We start from the raw sequence: 20,049 nt of genomic DNA, 5'->3' as shown, positions 1-20,049 counted from the left end.
TGTTACCCTTATAAAACCTAGACGATAAGTCCTTGACGAGCCAGTATGCATAGGAAGAAAGAAGAAGGGAACCGAAGGAGACCATTATGGAACCTATAACGCAATCTCGGCTAACCACTGACCATCTCCCTCCAAGTTAGAATCGGTGCCCACAAGCTATTTCCAAACTCCCGCATTTTTTTACCCTTCTGCTCATACAAACAGGTCTCGATATTATGTATACTCAGCAGTCTGGAAAGCCACATTTGGAAAGAGGGGGCCGTAGTGTCCTTCCAACCCGATGAGATTAAAATCCGAAGCTCAGCTACATTAATAAAAACCGAAGCTTCTTCAGCCTTTACCAATTTTAACTTATGGTCACAGCCCAATAGCATCAGGGTAGGGGATAGGACGATCTTGTGGCCTAGCAGCCCCTCCCAGAACTTTCCCAATTCCCTCTGAGTTAGAGTCAGTGTACTGCAATAGAAAAACATATGCAGAAGATCAGCTTGCCCAGCGTTACATCTGGGGCATCTATCGTCTGCCCTGACCCCCCAGGCAAATAATTTAGCAGGAGAATTATATAAATTAAATAAGGTTTTATAATGCTGGGCCCTCAGATTTGTGGATCTAAATATTTTTTTATTCAGGGTGAGGGCCAGAGCCAGATCAAGATCGACATCGGGATCACCCAATTTAGTAGCCCAAGCGGACTCTGTTTTTTCCTTATCATCTTGAAGTCCTGCCAAGAGCTGCTTATAAACCCATTTGATCTTCTTACACCCCTTTATTAACAATTCAATCACGGGGGCATCCTCGAATAATGATGGTTTTGGTCTCAATGCCTTTAATGACCGTGCTACTTGACCATACAAAAGCCAATGATTATCAGGGTTATCAAACCTTTGTTGGAGGGCAACAAACCCAAGTGGCTCGAGTCCTCCCCATATGTCCCCGAAAGTCTTAACACCAAGGACCCTTCATACCTGCAGGTTCCTATCAGCACCCACATAAGGGAGCAAACTAAAATTACAAAGATGGAGATATCGGTTTACCTTTAGGATTTTACAGAACCTTAAAGTGGACCTCCAGACCCCCCATGCCCCTTCCAAAATCTTCAGGCGGGGCCTCTTGTAGTACCTACGATCGACTTCACGCAGCAGCAGCCCAATGGCTTTTCCCCCAATTAATAGCTCGAAAATGGAGGGTAGGTCCTGGACTGCTGGATTGGTGACACCACTATTTGCCTCATGCTGAAACAGAATAGACATTTGGGTCAGGAGACTAGACCAGTGATATAGCCTTCGGTTCGGTAGGGCCAGCCCTCCCCTTTCCCTAGGAAGTGATATGAGGTTTGTAGAGCGCCTAACCTTGCCATACTGCCAGATGAATCTTATAAAAATGGAATCCAGCTTTTTGATAAATTTTTCCTCCAAAAAGAGGGGTATGGCTTGGAACAAATATAGAACTTTTGGGAATCTTGTCATTTTTAAAACATTTACCCTCCCAATCAAAGAAAGATGTAACACATCTATTCTCTTTAGCTCTATTTCAATAGATTTCATGAGTGGGGGGTAATTCTCAGCTACTATTTTCTCCACTGAGGCATTAATCTTGATCCGTAGGTAGATCGCCGAATCCACATATCTTATATCGCTTTTGACTATATTCCCATTGCAGATTATTTGCGTTTTGGATTTAAGAGGTAACCAGAACAAATACCATAATCCTCTGCTATTTCAACCGGGGCCGTAAGCGCCTGCTGGGGAATGGTTGTAATGATTGCCAGATCGTCAGCGTAGGCCAAGATTTTAGTGCTATAACCATTACAAACCACCGGACTCATCCTGGGGGACCCTAGTATCTTCTGAATAAGTGGGTCGATGTATAGTCCGAATAGGATCGGGGAGCAGGGGCACCCTTGTCGTGTGCCTCTCTTTATGACAATCTTCTCAGAGCTTTCCCCTATAACCACCACCCTCGCTACGGGATCCACATACATAGCTTTGAGAGCTCTGATAACTTTCTCCCCAAATCCTCTCCCCGCGAACACCCCCCATAGAAAATCCCAGACCACCCGGTCAAAGGCCTTTTCTGCATCGAGCAGGATCATGGCCATCTCCCCTCCCCCGGCAACCTGGGCATCAAACAGCGCTATTGCTCTTCTAATATGGTCCGTAGTACTGCGCCCTGGTATGAACCCAGGTTGCCAGGGGGAGACCAGACCGTCTATGATCCTGCCCAACCTTTTCGCCCAGATTTTCGATTATAGTTTTGTGTCCGCATTAATTAGTGATATTGGGCGGTAGGAGCCTAATTTCTCCCGGGGTTTCCCTTTCTTATGGAAGACTACGATGTTAGTTTCCCGCCAGGAATCTGGGACCACTCTTGTGCATAATATACCGTTAAATAAATCCACCAATAAGGGAATGATCTCCGATTCAATACATTTGTAGACCTCCAGAGGGATCCCGTCTGGGCCTGCGGCCTTGCCGGAAGCAAGCTCACGCAGAGCCTCGATTATCTCGCTCCCACTGATATCCCTGTCCAGTTCCTCTTTCCCAAAAGTGTTAAGTCGGGGACCATTATCCACCACCTCCTCCCCCCGATTACCGTCCCGTGTTTCCTCATCGTACAGGCGTTGGTAAAAATTCTTAAAAGCCTGAATTATCTCATTAGCCTGCGTGAATTCCTCCCCATTTTCTTTAATCTGGGCTATTATATTCCTTGCTTTCCCCTGTCTTATTTGCAGCGCTAACACCCTGCCTGCCTGTTCACCGGTTTCATAGCGTTTGGCCCTTGATATTTGGTACTCTCCCGTAGCCTTCTGGGTGATCAACTTCTGGAGTTCTGCTCTGATTTTCAGCATCTCTCTCTGACTCTTATTACTATCCCCTCCATTAATTATATCTTTCATATGCTGTTCTTCTGCATACGACAAATTCCCCATTAAGCTCTGTCTCCCTCCTATCCTCCTTCCTTATCCTGGCCCCATAGCTTATAGATTCACCCCTTAGAGCAGCTTTAAATGTCTCCCACGCAATTTCTGGATGCACTATACCTATTGGCCGCAAAAAATTCACCTGCCCATTTCAAGATATGTTCTGTAAATCTTCTGTCTGCCAATAGACGCCTTTTGAATGTCCATCTAGTCCTTGCCCTATCAAAACCAGATATTTCGTAAGACATCATCAATGGATTGTGATCCGACAATAATTTCGGGAGTTTCATTATTCCTACTTTATTAACTGCAGTTGAGGATATAAAGAAATAATCCAACTTGGTGAACTTCTGATACGGGGTGGAATAATATGTATAGCCAGGCTTTGATGGTTCTTTTACCCCCCACACATCCTTTAACCCATGGGAATTAATAAGGGCTTTTACTGCCCTAAGAACTCTTGGTTTCCGACCCTGATACGAAGCCAATCTGCCGAGATATTTAAATCGCCACACATTATTATGGGAGTTGGCCAACTTGCAAGCTCTAGTTCTAGGGAGTCAAAGATCTCCGGATCATCTTCATTTGACCCATACACTACGCAGAGTGTCAAGCCCCTTTCTAAGTCCGCTAAGACCCATCTACCATGACTATCCGATTTTATACGCCTAACCCCTCCCAAAAATGTTTTTAATAAGATCGCGACTCCCCTGTTTGTAGAGGTTTGGGTCGAACAGGCCACCAACTCAAAACCACTGAGGGACATAATGCTCCTTTTAGACCAGGGAAGGTGGTCTCCTGCAGACAAAGAATATCAATTCTGTTATTTTTAACAAAGTGAGCCAACCTTAGACGTTTCCTCCAATCGTTTAACTCACCTATATTAACCGAGCATACCCTAATGCTTGTCATCTTGACGGGCTACTTGAACATCGCAGTAAACCTGCGCAAACTCAAAACCACTGAGGGACATTATGCTCCTTTTAGACCAGGGAAGGTGGGTCTCCTGCAGACAAAGAATATCAATTCTGTTATTTTTAACAAAGTGAGCCAACCTTAGACGTTTCCTCCAATCGTTTAACTCACCTATATTAACCGAGCATACCCTAATGCTTGTCATCTTGACGGGCTACTTGAACATCGCAGTAAACCTGCGCTTTAGACTGCTTCGCCATCTCTATGGCCATAAGCTGACTAAGAAAGTAAACAACATGATACAAACTGCATTTTTCCCCCTGTTTTCCCCCCCCTTAACCCCCGAGCCCCTACCACCCCTCCTTTCACCCCAAACTCCCTCCACTGCGAACCCCACCCTGTTCGCGGTCCCTCACCCGAACCCTCCTTAGTGAAGCACTCCGACCTAGTCTGTGCATCTGATGGAGCTGCAGTAGACGCAGTGAGGACAAGCACAATAAGAACAAAATATATAATCCCCTTTAAAGCCCCTTAAACCATTTTGAAATTTACTTAAATCACAGCTACTAAAATCTCTCCACCCCGACTCTTGACTGCTAATTTTCTACAGAATGACCATTTCCAAAAAGAGACAGTCTATTTGCATATAGAGTCCAAATGCTCCTTCGCTTTGATTTCCGATGAGAAAAATAAAGTCTTTACTTCGTTGATGACTTTTAGCTGGGCCAGATTTATAAGATGAGCTTGAAACCCCTTTTCCTGAAACGGTTTAATCATTTCCCTCAGTCGCCATCTTCGCTCCACAGTAATGTGGCAGTAATCTGGACGGACGAAGAAAGAAAACCCCTCGCCGCTTCTCCTAGCATCTGGTCTGGCCTTTTCTGCAATGGACTGTCTCAGTATAAAGTTTCCCAGAAATATCAATACTGCTCTAGGTTTATCCCCTTCTTTAGCATTGCCACGGATCTTAAAAGGGGTACGGTGGACTTGTCGTAATTCAGTGGACCAGTTCCAACTAGAGAGTTCTGGAAACGCGTGCACAAAAAGCTTGATGATAAATGCCCTTATATATCGGCACTTTCAACCCCCTCCGGGATCCCCAGAACCCTCAAGTTATTCCGTCGGAGCCTGTTCTCAATCTCTTCCATTTTCCACTGTAAATCCACAACCTGGGCGCATTGGGCATGGACTTTGCTAGTGGCAGCGGCTACCTCGGCCTCCGTAGATACCACCCTCTCTTCCAGATTGGAAACTCTGTCCGCCATATTGGTGCAAACTTTAGAGAGCTTCCTGACCACTCCCTGCATCTTCCTCATAGCGGCCTGCGCCTTACGGTTATCCTGGCGGGTCTCTTCTCTATGAGCCAGTATCTCCTGATGAATAGTCTCCAAGAGTGACCGCTCAGTACTATCCACTGCAGGACCTCCCTGCAATGCTAGGTCAGGAGAGCGATCCCAACTTAATTCTCGGTGAGAGCGACCTATTTTTAAGGGTTGGTTCTTTACTGCAGGAGGCCGCACTGTAGTTGCAGGGAGACCATACTCCGTATCGGATTCTGAGTCCAAATAGGAGCTGCGTTCTTCCTCCTCCGACCACTCCGCCCAATCAGAAACAGAAAAATAGTATTCGCTCGGCGCTTTTTCCCTCTCGATAATAGTTCTTCCTGGCAACATATCAACATTCTGCGTATCAGTATTTACAGATGTTCCTAGCTTTAGCTGGGCTCCTACACAGCCAGCCCCGGTAGTCTGCCCCACAGTGTCGCCACAGCCTTTCCCCATATCTAGATGGGCCAGTGTGATCTCGTCTGAGACCGTCTCCTTTGCGCTGGCTTCCACCTCTGCAGGGGCAGGGGCGAAACTTGCAATATTGACTGCGGGTATAACAGAGGAAAGGGTCAAGTCGGTACATTCATGGGTAATCGAGGAGGGAAATCAAGGAGGGGGGGGGGGGGGGTTACCAGCTGGATTTCCCGCCAACGTATTTACGCCACCCTCTGCTTCCTTAGACCCCTTCTCCTTTTCCTTACCGACTTTAGGAAATATGTCCGCTATTGATGCTGCCGCCAGTCGGGTTCTGCCAGCTACCTGCTGCCTCTTTTTTGTTTACTCCGATGGTGTTTGGGGCCCTCGCAGGACCACATCTCCCTCTGCCTCAGCTTTCTCCCTCCGTGATTTTTTTCTTCTGAGTCAGCAGTTTAGAGCCAGCAGCCGCTTTGGGGGCCATAACATCCTTCTGAGTCCTCACGCACGGCGAGCTCTGGCCTAGACCGCCACCGTCAGCAAACCCCCGCCGTGATCTGGAAGCCGCCTCCCTTCGTTGCCTAGAAGCCTGACTCCGCCATCCCTTGCTCCCGCGAAGCTCGCGGAAGAGAGAGCTGCGAACGCGGCCAACACCAAGAGGACAGACAGCCTCGAGAGCCTACACCCAAGTAAGTGCCGTCTGCATTGCCGTTGCCGTTTTTCTTCTGGCCAATGCTTGCCGAAGTCTAGGGGGTTTGTAGTTGTGAGCTACGACTTCATGGGGCTTAGTTCCTTGCCCTCACTGCCCTGCTGCAACGGCCACAACTACGCGGCCGCCATCTTGCTTCCCTCGTAAGTTGTTCTTTTCTGTTTCTTAAATTTTTTTTCTTTTTTTTTATGTTGTTTGTATGACAGCCCTGAAGAAGCGCAGTGTGCGCGAAACACGTGTTGGCTTTACTGTGATACTTGTATGTAAATCTGACCATAAAGGAAAAAGACGACATCACTGTGATTCTTATATGTACATTTCTACAAAGAAAATAAGAATAAACATCAGAAGATGAATACATAAGAAGACTCGTATTGTTTCTTTGCTTGTAATATGAAACTATCTCAGATTTGTTTGTGTTGAATATATAATTGCACTGGTGGGGATATATATATATATATATATATATATATATATATATATATATATATATATATATATATATATATATATACTGTTCCAAAACATGTGGAGAAGTTGTTCAGGAATACTATTAAAACTAGTGATGATGGTATTTGGACCATGAAAAGAGTATCTTTATTATAAAATGATGGGGATTTTGTATTCTGTTGGCCATGGAAAAATGATAATGCTAGGTTGAGTAATCTGCCAATCTCTGAAGACAACGGTGATGGAGATAATTCTCAAATAGGCTAAGTATACAAAAGAAAACCGCAAACCCAGTTATCTTAATGATTACATTCTACAGTAAAGGCGGTCATAAATGTTACCTTAGTTTAGTCGATTGAAGAGAGGGTGCTTAGCCCAGTGTCTGGGATGCTTATTATGCAATAAACTACTTTTATGTATTATAATGTGTGTCTATAAATCCTGCAACACTACATGGAACTGGCTAGACTCTTTCAGTGTTACTTTGGCACTCACATTGCACGCACGTAAACCATCAACTTTTTGGATATTCCCCCCCCCCCTTTTTTTTATCCCACACCCTCGCACTCACCTATCGGCTTTTCTCTTTAAAAGATCTCTGCGAAAAAGACCCTTCTGGTGACCGTCGGGCATTGCAGCGCCGTCCCGACGAGGAGCAAAAAAGCCCGATGATGAAGCATGACATCCTTCGGGGTGTGTGAGGGCAATTTAAGAGGCAAATTTGAGCCCTCCCCTTCGGGATTGAATCCTAGATACCGGGGATATACCTCTCTGCCTCCTTCACCTCTCTCTCTCTCTTGCTCTCTCCCTTTCTACTCCCCGATTCTTCTTTTTCTCCGTTGAGCAGGTGTTTATTAATATATTTTTTCACCTCCATCACAGAATACAAACCCCGCAGGCTAATGTAGAAAGACTCGTCATGCGTTTATTGGAATGTTATCGGCTGGCCATGTACATAGTAATAAATGAGGATTTATTTGACAAGTTATCTTCACGGCAGGCGTTTCCTGTAAATTCAACATCTGCCTGCGTGCGCTTTTCACAAAATGATATGGTATCCAGAGGCGTTAATCTTTACATTTTATACAGATATTTTAGAACATTATTAATAGCTGGAAATGCTGTGTAATGCTTACATGAAGGCTTTACATATATTCGATTTCTTAGTGTGATGATACACGAGCGCGATATACTGGAAGAAGCCACAAAAGAGCGCATAAAAAACAAGAATTAAAAGTTGAATTATGCTGCATTAAAACATAACTTAGTTGGGTGTAATTCATAGTATGCTGAAGCGAAGAAAGGGAGATTAGAGGGCTTGCCGTTATGAGGAAGATACCAAGTGGAGAAGTAGGAACAAATAGGAGAGGGAGGAGACAGGGAAAGGGAGTGATAAAAGGAAAACAAGCCCGAATCCCAAACAAGACAAAGGCATACTTAAAATAACAAGCAGCAGCTCAGGAAGGACGGCAGCAATGACTAGCGGGAAGGGGATGACGGCGAGGAGGCAACAGGCGGCCAACAAAAATGAACAATGCGTGAAATCACAAGCAGCGGAGGAGGAATGATGGCAGCAATGACAGGAGGGAGTGGGTACAAGTGAGGAGGCAACAGAAGGCCTGTAAAAATGAACAATGGGTGAAATCTGATGGGAGGGAACCAAGCAGCCAAAGGTGTACACTATTCACCAACCAGATCAAAGTAATTCCGAAAGGCAGGCCAAACAGCCAACCAGTAGCACTGGGCGTGTTGAAAGCCCATAGATTCAATACAGCATGTCTTGCAGACAGCGCATGCATGCTGCCTAGGCTCGACCTAATAAAAACATAGATTAAGAGATTTTTTTTCTGCACTAGGAAAATCATTTTCAGCCGTTATCAAGCTCTTGCAGCTACTTCAATTAGGTGTAGGTTTTGAAATGCATAACATTTATGACAAAGGTTTGTGGAAAAAGACTGCCAATTTACAGTGCAAACACAAGGAGCTGATGGACGGAGTTCAGAAACTTTTCAGACACATTTCCTCCCAGTCACAGATATGGGTTGAATCCATCATCGTTCTTTAGCTCACTTCGCCACTCCAGTTCAGACACAGCTATTTGCAATCCAGTGTTGACCCTGTGCCTCATGTGAACAGTCCAGACTGAACTGCCAAGCCATGTCTTCCCTGGACCGGAAACAAGCATCCTGGGACCGGTTTTGGGCTAACAGCCCTCATCAGCCAGGCTAGCTTGAATCCAATGGCAAAGTGAGCAAGGGACCCACGTCTGGGTTTACCCTGATAACTTAGGGCGAACAAAGCAAACACAAGGAGATGATGGACGGAGGGCAGAAACTTTTCAGACACTCACCCCCCCAGTCACAGATCTAGGTTGAATCCATCATCGTTCTTTAGCTCACCTCGCCACCCCAGTTCAGACACAGCTATATGCAAATCTGTCTTGACCCTGTGCCTCACGTGAACAGTCAAGACCGAATTCCAAGCCATGTCTTTCCTGGATGTTAAATATAGTGGGCTCAGAGAAGAGCCCTGAAGGACTCCCTGCTTCACTGCTTTAACAGCAGAAGAAAAAGGCACTACCAATACAGACTGTCCTCTGGAATCGAGGAAAAATTTCAACCAATCCCTAACTGAGCAACCAACGCTTAGGTTGGCAAGATGCTGTAAAAGAATTGAGTGAGGGGTGGCATTGAATCCTGCAGATAGATCGTGTAGAATCAGTGCCGCATTTTTGCCTTGGTCCAGAGACATCTTGGTATGGTTAGGTATTTCCAGTAGCGCACTATCCAGGCTGTGAAGAGGGCAAAACCATGATTCACTAGGATTCAGCAGATTACAGTGCTCTAGTAGTAGTAGTCAGAGTTGGATACTAACCAGTTTTACCAATTTAGCCAAAAGCTGGCAACAAAGAAATGGGCCTATAGTTGCTTAAGGTATTAGAATCTAAAAAGGGACCACCACAGCAAGTTTCCAGGTGGCTGATATAGCATCGAAAATAGAGAAAAATTGAAGACTATTGATTTCCATGTTAATCACCTCTACAGCAGCTGCTGACATTGCAGGAGGGCAGTGTCAAGTGGAGAGCCATATCTGCAATTCATTATTACCTCAGCAGATAACTCCTGAACTCAGTGACATTGCTGTCAATATCATGCAGCCTCACAAGGGGCAGAGCAGCCTTCGAAGTAGGAAAAGGCTTTTGGACAAGTTACATTAAAATTCACAACATTTTGGTGGATTGGGTCCGATGGAACTCTGCCCGTATGGCACATTCTAACATAGTTAAAAACAAACTGAACTGATACTTGAAGATATGGTAACAAATAGTTACTATTGTATTTTAAACTAAAAGTCAATTTACTGAGCTGCCACTACCACTGCCACTACCACTTAACTACTGGATAGCCAGATGAAAAACGCAAGCCAATCTGGCTTTTAAAATTCACATTCTGTCGCTGCATTTAAATTTGTAACTAAATACTTGAAGAGGGTGGAGCAGGTAGAGATCCAAAAATGTTTTTCAATATTCAAATCCAAGGACTCATCTCCCCATCTGCGAGAAAGCCACTGGGTCATTGCATTACAAATCCCACTATGTTTATGTTGGGTCTTCTGACCCATATTTTCACTACCTAAGACCACTATGTGAGGCCCATGACAGAAAAAAGACAAGAAACTCCTCCCTGCATATCAGCGATCCAGAAAAACCTGACTTTGGACATTTGTTTCTCTACCACAAAAAGTTATGCTGGCCAGACCACCAAGAGTTGGAACTTAATCCTCGCTGTTACGGATGATGTTAATACCACTGTGGTCCTGGGAAGGTCTTCGGCCATGAGCAATTAGACCTCTACGCAGCATCTGATACTGTAGTCCACCCAGTACTTGAAGAGGCTATGCAACATCAGAGTATGGGGTCTGGCCTTGGAATGGATCAAGCTATTACTTTGCAAAAGATCTTTGCCATTCTTTCCCCACTCGCATTGGAGGACTTCAGTTTTCCTTGTGGGGTTCCTCATGAATCATCTCCGAGCTCCACCCTGTTAAGTAATCTTGGGTCCCTAGGGTGCATTGATCAGATTTTACCGTTTGTCCTTCATATCATATGCAGAGGATACTCAGATTGTTGTTTCCATCTCCAACAATCTAGGTCGGGTTTTCTGCGTGTGTGCTAGCCATCCTGGACTGTATGAACATAAGTTTACTTTAGCTTAAATGCTGGAAAAATCTAAATTCTACTTGTTAAAGCAAACAGCTCCATGCAGTGCCCGAAATGATGGCCGACAGAACTTGGTTCACTACTGGCTCCCACCTCCAGTGTGTGGTAGAAACGTGGGAGTAACATTTGATATGGATCCATCTGCTGAATCGCATTTTACCTTTTACTAAGTGCTTTGCGATGCTCCAAGCTATACATAAAATCTTGCTCTATTTGCTGGACTCTGCTTGGAAAACCACAGCCCAGGCTCTTATTTCTATTTGATTAGATTACGCTAATACCCTCTACTTAGGCTTGCCATCATACCTCATGGACAGTCTCCAGGTGGTGCAAAATGCTGCAGCACAGGTCATCTTTAACCTCCCACTAAGGATTCCGGTGAAGTCTCTTCTGCCTTCGCTTCACTGGCTCCCTATCCAGCAAAGATGTGTTTTAAGGCTCGCCATCTGGCTTTTCAAAGTGATTACAGGAAAGGCCCCTGCGCATCGATCCAGAAAGCTCAGTCTTTATTCTTCTTCATGCCCTCTGCGTTCTTCTGTAGTTCGACTTTTGCAGGTCCCTAAACCGAGCCACTGCCACCAGGAGAGAGGCTGCTGTTTATTTTTTTTTTACTTTTACCACACTAAGATGTGGAACACCCTGCCAGTCAGGTTGAGGCTGTTGCCCATTTCTACTTTAGAAAGTCCATAATAACCTGGCTGTGTCAACAGCTGTAGCGAGCCTCTTAATGAATTAGTCTAGCTACAGCTTGTGGTAACAACACCCTTTAGAAATGCTATTCATTCACTCTTAAAAGGGCTCCTGCCCCTGTGACAGGAGCACTTTGTGGGAAAATTGATTTCAGTTTACTTCTGATAGGGCAAGAAGTCTGTTGTGGGATTGAGCATCTGAAGGTCAGCAAACTGCCAATGTGGTCCAAACTACCCCAATAGTTTACTTTCAGATGTTTCATTGCCAGGGTGATACATCGCTCTCCTGCTTGAAACAATTATTTACAAAGATTTGAAGGGATGTTTGTGTGATACACATGATATAGCAGATGCTGTCATTTGGTTGTCCTTTACACCAACAAACTAGGGACACATGTCAAAGTTATGAATGTTAGTGAAATTCCAGAGTTTTTGAAAGGAGAGCTGTACTTTATGGGATACAATTTATTGAATTCAAGAATAAGTATTTATTTTTGTCCATCTATACTCAAGTCATACCACAAGCCACCAGTTTCAAGCGCCCATTTATGGAATAGCTTCTTGACTGAGCACAAGTCAGGCTTTATTTTTGCCTAGCGATACATTTGCAAAACTGGGAGCCTTTAACCTATTTCCCCAGAGAACACTGGGAATTTGTTTCAGAAAAACTTATGTAAACTTAGTTGTAAGAATTTACATTTTTAAGCAGAACACTATTTGGCCTAACTGCAGAAACCTTTTTATTTTTATGAATCTCACAAACTATTTTGAACCTAATAGTGTTACAACATACTGTAGAAAGCTTATTTAATATGTATTTGTTCACAAAGTAAATGTAATCTAGTGTTTGACAATGTTGGCATAATTATACTGTGTGCCACCAATGCACTTCTCACATTATGAAGAGAAATTAAACCAGTTGTATTCATTTTTCTTTTCCTCTATCAACGTTTCAAATTGACTGGCTGCACAATTATTTGCAATGAAATAGGTCTTGCATTTACGCGAGTTTAAGCTATTGGCATTGTAAATGACAATGTGTTTTATTTAGGTTTCGAAAACCAAAACATAAATAAAACGCATGGTCATTTACAATGCCAATAGCTTAAACTCATGTAAATGCGAGACCTGTTGCATTGCAAATGCTTGTTTTGGTAGGCACAAGGAAATTAAGGGATTGCCTAGAATCACAAGATGTTGAGCGTCCCTGCCGAGACTCGAACCCGGTTCCCTAGCTTCCAGGTCGACCGCTCTGCCGTTAGGCCACATCCTCTCATCTACTTCAAAGCTTTCTCGAAGTTGCAACAGAATGTTTATAGCTATGGTACCATAAATGCCTGCTCAGCGCGGCTCCATGGAGCACCTACCAGCATGATATGCTTACATCCGTACGTCGACCTTGAAATGATTTTTGTAGCCGCCCACTGAGCCACAAAAGTACATTTCAATGGCCCGACATGACAGGAACTATGAAGGGCGCGGATCATACCACCACCTACCGGTCATACTGACTCACCAGCGTGTAAAAATGTTAATATGCAAATCGATTTTTGTAGCTCGATTTTAAAAAGCACAGTATTTGGCAAACAATATAAGTAACATATAAGAATATGGTAATTTTCATTGAAGAGGGATTACCCTCATATCAGCTTCTACCCATTCTCTGTGCTGCACATCAAGCGAGAAGTGGCAATTTCGTTAACAGGACATTGATTCTGGCTCTGGAGTTGCATGGAGGGGCAGATGGAGCCGTTGCCATTAAGCACACAGCAGTATGTTTATTTTAGCATCGCGCTTTCACTAAGTGAAAGCACAATGCAAACACAAGTTACAGTTAAAACAAGAATCGATCTCTTGTCTTTATGGGGCCATGTGTTTCTAATTAGAAACACATGGCCCCATAAAGATAAGAAAGTGCTTTGCGACAGCAGCAAAGCAGGCGAGCCAGTCCAGCTCAGCGGCAAAAGGGCATCAACCAAAAACCCTCATTCCCAATGGTAGGCCACTGTTTAGCATAAACGGTGACGCGAGCCAATGGACATGAGGGGCGGGGCTTCAAGCCCTCTACTGAAACTCCTCATTCACAATAAATCTCGCTGAGGCAAGCAGCGCGTTGCGCTGCAACACCATGCGAGACCTAAAAAATGAAAACAGCTAAATCACCATCACAACCAAAAGTAAATCACTAAAATGTTAAGCTCTGGGATCTATGATGTCATCAATAAACATTAAACACAGCTTACGCAAATAGGCTCCAGATGGTACTTATCACCTTGCACTTTTGTAGTCCAGTAAAATAACAGGTGGTACTATTAACCAATGGTAATCTTTTGGGAAATGCATATTAACATATCACAGATATTAGGAACTGGCCCACTGAATCACTGAATAAACTTAGCTTAGGAGATCGACCCGCCAACATTGCTTAAAGTGCCAATCCCGAGGCAATAACTTCACACCCGTTTGTTTAGCATCCCATGTTGTCAGTAGTTTATCCACCCATGAGTTGGTTTGCGTAAAGCGCTGGGATGCCAATGGGTAGCCATGCGCTCTACAAGTGCTTGTGCTAATAATAATAATAATAATAATAATAATGCACAAATTAAAATTACAATTTCGCTCCTATAAAGCTATACCCTAAATTGTGTTTTTTGCAACCGACTAATTTTTACAATTGATTTTTTTCTAAAATAGGATCCTGCACAATCATGTGGTTTAAAACGAAAAGTGGTGGCAATCATACTTAGAGCTTAAAGGGTTGGCACATATTTTACTTTTGAAAGAAAAAAAAAACCCAGATCATACGCAAACGTTATGGGCTTAATGTTAGGGGTGGGGCTGGCGATGCATGTATACCATTATGGTGTTCAGGTTGCTATGAATCACCATGTATCACTGCCATGGCCTTGTATTGCATCCATACATGTGCAATTATCATTTTCAAAGCAACAGAATATTAAAGAAGGACATTTACAAAGAATGAACAGCTGGACATTTTACCGTCAAGCTATCTGACCAACAAGTTAAGGAAACATTATTTCATCATAATCGGAGTTGACAAATGTTTTAACAAGCATTTGCAATGCAATAGGTCTCGCATTTACGCGAGTTTAAGCTATTGGCATTGTAAATGACGATGCCTTTTATTTATGTTTGAAAAACGAAAACGCAAATAAAAGGCATTGTTATTTGCAATGTGAATAGCTCAAACTTGCGTAAATGCGAGACCTATTGCATTGTAAATGCTTGTCTTTGTAAGCCACGGCCTTTGAAACGGCGCAAGTGAGACAGTGGAATACAGCGCAGGAAAAACAATGGCAATATTTACCGAAAAGCTTTCTCGATTCAGAGTAATTTATTACAAAGATTGAAGGAGGTTGACCATTTGATGAACCATAGAGTTTCGCTGGATGGTCAATGACGTTTTGAGCTGTAGTCAGTTCCGGTCTAGTTTCGGGACCAGGTTACAATTTTATACAAGCTATACACGGGCCAATAAGAAAGGATGGAATAAGAATGTAGGAAAGCCGGCAGGGTCAAATTAGTTGAAGGAGAAGGTAGGTACCTGAATGGACGTGAATTCCAATATAGGGTAATGCCAATGCACCCAGGAATTGGTGTGTAGAGGCAGGGGGGAAGCACTGCCAGCAGGGGTGCCCAGGGTCGAATCTGTGGGAGGCAAGGGATGGTGTTAGGCAAGGGAGGTGATATAATTTACAAATTGTTGATATGCGTAAAAATGCAGTTAAACTGTCCAATGGGAATTGGTGGAGTACTTAGCGTGTTGCGAAAGATCCTTGCTTGTCTCGTGAGGTTTTCAAAGTTAAACCAAGTTCAATGAGTGAAGATAGTGTTAGGAAAAGTTCTAGGATTTGTTCAAGACCACGTAAATTGCAAGATTATGTTTGAGTCCATCCAATTTGTGTTTTTGTTGAATTTTATGCTCTTGTTTCTTTTCTTACTTCTTTACTCTTTTTGCTTCTCCTTTCTTTTCTTCTTTTGGTTTTATTTTGTTAAAGGGGGGGAGGTGTGGTGATGTGCTCTGGTTTCTAGCGCGCTCACGTTCTGTGATGTAATTTGGAATGTTATCTTTAGCCTGTCTGGAATGTGTAAAGTGACAGTTGCCTACAGTACTTTGGTGGTGCTTGGGGCAGCTCTCTGCATGACCTAATAAACATCTACATTGAATCTCTACCGGCCTGCACGTCTTTTCAGTCTGCCACATATAGCTGGCCACCAGAGCCAATAATGTACTACATAACTGCAGGTCCGAGCTACCTACACACTAGCACTGTTCTTAACATCTTACAATGACATTCAAATAAGGGATGATTGTACCAAAACTCATCTAAGCAGCTTAGACCATCTTACCCAACCTAAGCCTGCCCAGGACCATAAACAAAAACAGAATAGACAACTGGGCGGTTACCATCTTTGATAATAAGAAATGCCATAAAGGGACTTGCAGAGCTGATCAAAGTGTTGGCTTATCAAAAAATCATAAACTGCGTGCCTGTCGTTCACACGTCTTCAACCACAGCGCTTTACACAAACACCAGATTACATCACACAAGGACAGTCATGTTTTTCCATTAAGGCTCATGGAGCCGTTGAGCCAAACCCACAGACTCAAACCTGTCCGTCAATTCCAAAGTCGGAAGCGGTGTCCGAAACTCTACAAGTACTCTCCGCCCAGCTTCATCTGACGTATCACATACCTGTCAACACCTGTCCATTAAACAAGGAAGCTCCACTTTTGTATGTTAAATTGCCGCAATCGTTAAGTTTGATTCTCTGAAATACTAAAGTAAACGCTCCTACCTCACCAATAAATTACTATCGCCATTGGTAACAAAAAGTGTCTCCCGCAAACTGGTAAGCATGCATCGATTGTTCCCATCCACTAGCCTTACCCCTTTCCCAAGGGTTTCGTCCATAACTGCTGAAAATGAGGAAAGTCATCTTGAAAACTCCTCACCTGCTCCTTTTCCTCTGACGGCTACCTTGATGTGTGGGACCAGATGGCGACCCGCTTCCGGACCGAGGGCGGCTGTACCTGGATGGGCTGGGCGGCTCCTCCTTCACCCAAACCTTGGTTGGTGAGGAGGAATCCCGCTCCTGTTGCTTCTTCCGTCGCCGCTCTGTCTTCTCCTCTTTCATCCTCTGCGGAACACTAACAGCCACAACAACCTATCCCGGCAGGGAAACAGGAAGTGCGCTCAAGTGACGACAGCAGGTGCCAAACTAGTTAACACTTCCGCTTCCGGGGGGGTTCCTTCCGGACTACGGTGTCACTTTAACTGTGCTCGTTGGATTTGCTGTTTTTGATCGCAGCCGTCATGTGGATTGGCTATCATTTCTCCTCCACACAAATAACTGCCTGTTGACCGCCTGGCTAAACGCACTGCATTCTAAAAAGTGTCTCAGGTGACAGCTTTCAAAAATTTAGACTTTTCTCATAAATTACGTTATGGTTAGACAGATTGGTTATATTTTTTTCTTTCGTCATTGCATTTCCTTATTCTTGAATCAAAATAGGTGTGACGCATTGTTTAATACCATTATATGACAAACGCTACGGACAAGGGTGGGCCGCTCAAAGTGTGGAGGGAGCTTAGCTGCCGTCAATGTTTCTGCACCCATGTTCAAAATATGTTGTCTTAGGTGCCCCACTCAATATGGCCACACTCCGATCGAGAAACCACTAATATGGAAGTGTTCGTTGTAAGAAAATGCATTCATGTTATGATTTCTCAGAAAAAAATCAGCAGCCCCACTGTGTGCGACATGGTATTCGAGTACATTCTGAACCGACTGCAAATCCCGATTTGAAATGCTAAATTCTTCGGCCACTACACAGCAAACCGTTGTTTTCTGATCTATGAAGTTTATTGGTTTCCTCTTCAAGATGGCTGCTATTCTTGTCATTGAGTTGTTAAACATCCAAGCAGATCACATGTCCTAGACTCAGTATCCAATTGGTTGAGTAAATGCTTATGGTTCCGATGCAAATGTCCTGGTCATGGCCCGGGCCTGTTACAGAAAGGGTTTTTTGGGAAATCAGAAATGCTTTGACAGGTAGGCGAGTTTTCTTTCTTTGTTGTTATTATTCCTTTAGCGTTACTAAGCATTCGCGTTCTTTGTTCAAAATTATATTTGTATTTTTTTTTATATAGTAAATGTCACCATTTGTGTTAAATATTATTATAGCTGTGTTAAATCGACATCTTATTATCGTACCATGTTTAATTTGAAACCAGTAGACCTTTTGTAAGTTTATTTTACCTCGACGATTTGTAGGTTCCATGTGTAGGGTTGCTTTGTAATTTGGTTCTCATTCGGACCCCTCGCTCAAATTATATATTGAAGTATACTTATTCAGTTTTTCAAAGGTAGGTGGGGCGGAGGGGGAGATTTTGTACTATTCACTAAAAAGGGATTTTTTGATTTGTGTGGATTGTTGGCCCGCATGGAGAGAGCGAGAGAGAAAAAAGAACTGTATTCCAAAACGTTTGTTGTAAACCTATTCAATGGTTTATAAAATATTAGTTTTAAAGAGAAAGGTGCCAAGTGAGCTTGAAAGATGACACTTCGGTGTATCTTAAGCGTTTAAAATCTTGAGTACTGTGATATTTAATGATTTTGTCAAATGTGATTTTATTTATTTTATTTTTTTCCCCCCTCACTGCATGTAACGTTGTTATTGCCCCATCAGGTGGTAATGACAACAGGCACTCGGTCGTTGCTTAATATAATGTATTTATTATATTAATTACTATAATTATGGGAGAGCGCCGGGAGACGTCCGCTCCGCGCTATCTGCCGATCTTCTAAGATGGCCGCCGCGTCCTACGTCATCGCGCACGCGCGAAGACTAGAACGCTACACTACATATCTCCTCCCTTTACAGTCACAACAATTTACAAATAAGCAAATGTCTCTAGGTTACTTGCTGTTCGCCGTGTTCCCTTCTTCCATCTCAAAGTCTTTGTACTTCAACGGCCTTACCACAGCTCTCCCCATGCTGGGTTCGCCTCACCGGAGTCATGGAAGTGTGTTCAGCTAATTCTTGGGTGTTCCTGGTTCCCCTTCCTTCTCCACTCCAGGGAATTCCTCCGCAGGGCGAGCTGAGAGTGTTTCCCAACTGTTCCTCCACTCTAGGATCTTCTTCTACTTCTCTCTCATTCCTCCCCAATCCAACTCTCTCCAGATAGTTCTCCAATCCTGGTATCTGGGGGGGGTTCCTGTTTGTCCACTCCCTTTCTCACTCCATCCCAAGATCTTGTTGCATTTGGACATCCTATCTTGGGACCAGACCTTCCCGTCGCTTAATAAAGCTGCTCGGTTGTAGACTTGCTCTACTTGCATGGGCGCACTGAACTTGCTGTCGCCCTTTCTCTTCAACTGGGCTAGTTTTACTCGCACCTATTCACCTCTCTCCAACTCGGCCTCCTTGACATTTCTCCTCCTGTTATAATGTTCGGTATATATTCTCTGGGCCTTTTCTAGATTATGTTGTACTACCGCGGGAGACCACTTGCTTGTAATCGTGCGCACCTTCCAGACAACATTGTCTCACGTGAACGGGTCTCGGCCTCTGAGAATTTGGAACGGGACTGTATCCTGTGCTTGTCGGGGTAATCCTATACGCCCACACCATGCACAGGAGTTCTTTCTCCCAATCCTTCCCTGATCCTATCGCTGATTGTATCGAGCCCATGATGACTCTGTTAAACCTCTCGGCTAGTCCGTTCCCCGCTGGATGGTATATGGAGGTATGTTTGACTTTTATCCCATTCCTCCCCATGTACGCATTCCATTTGTCTGAGGTGAACTGAGGCCCATTGTCACTTAGAAGAGAGCGTGGAATCCCCTCTCTGAGGAAAACGGTGGTTAGAAATTTTAATATTTTGTCTGTGTCCATGTCTTCCTGTATGTCCACTTCAGGCCACTTTGAGTACCGGTCCACCATTACTGCCATATATTTCTGGACTCCTTGGTTGTCCAATATCGGCCCTAAGATGTCTATCGACAAATTCCCGAGGGTTAGTGGGATTGTCAATTTTTCCTAAGGGAGGACGCATCATGCTTTGAGACTTGTCCGCTCTTTGGCATTGTTCACACTCCCGCACGTGCCTCTCTATCTGGTTGTTAATCGCTGGCCACCAATACATCTGCTTCGCCCTAAGCTTCGTTTTCACAATGCCTAGGTGTCCTTCATCTATGATGGCTAGTAGACGTTGCACCAACGCGTGGGGCGGAACTACTTTTTCCCCTCTCCGCAGGAAGATCCCTCGGTCACCCACTGATAACTCCTCTCTCACTTCGAAGAATTTTCTGAGCGATGTCCCCATGTGTCTCTTTTCGGGCCAACCCTCAAGGGTGTACTTTTTGACCTCCTCGAT

At 44.0% G+C, this 20,049-nt stretch overlaps 2 protein-coding genes across 8 annotated transcripts in view; one reads left to right on the top strand and one right to left on the bottom strand.

Moving 5' to 3' along the window:
- SNIP1 (Smad nuclear interacting protein 1) overlaps positions 1 to 16,926 on the bottom strand; it is a 59,008-nt gene extending 42,082 nt beyond the window's left edge. Inside the window, exons 1-2 of one of the 2 annotated variants that reach the window (XM_085647905.1) lie at positions 16,623 to 16,926; positions 15,210 to 15,313 (exon numbers count right to left, since the gene is read on the bottom strand). In XM_085647905.1, coding sequence (XP_085504031.1) covers positions 15,210 to 15,313; positions 16,623 to 16,804 — 286 coding nt within the window. In that variant the 5' untranslated portion in view covers positions 16,805 to 16,926. The remainder of the gene's footprint in view (positions 1 to 15,209; positions 15,314 to 16,622) is intronic. The other variant, XM_085647906.1, reaches the window with a different exon arrangement.
- The window catches only part of AIRIM (AFG2 interacting ribosome maturation factor), a 222,309-nt gene that overhangs the window by 89,556 nt on the left and 112,704 nt on the right, over positions 1 to 20,049 (top strand). The window contains exon 1 of one of the 6 annotated variants that reach the window (XM_085647911.1): positions 16,919 to 17,071. The exons of 2 other annotated variants lie outside the window; for them this stretch is intronic. The gene's annotated coding sequence lies outside the window, so the exon portion shown is untranslated. Of the gene's footprint in view, positions 1 to 16,918; positions 17,072 to 17,587; positions 17,723 to 20,049 lie in introns of those variants that run through there. 3 more of the 6 variants (XM_085647914.1, XM_085647910.1, XM_085647912.1) reach the window with 3 other exon arrangements.

This window comes from Triturus cristatus, chromosome 3_2 (genome assembly GCF_964204655.1).
Source record: "Triturus cristatus chromosome 3_2, aTriCri1.1, whole genome shotgun sequence".
Lineage (NCBI taxonomy): Eukaryota > Metazoa > Chordata > Amphibia > Caudata > Salamandridae > Triturus > Triturus cristatus.
Note: the sequence above shows the minus strand (reverse complement) of the source record. Positions and strands in the feature narration are given on the sequence as shown.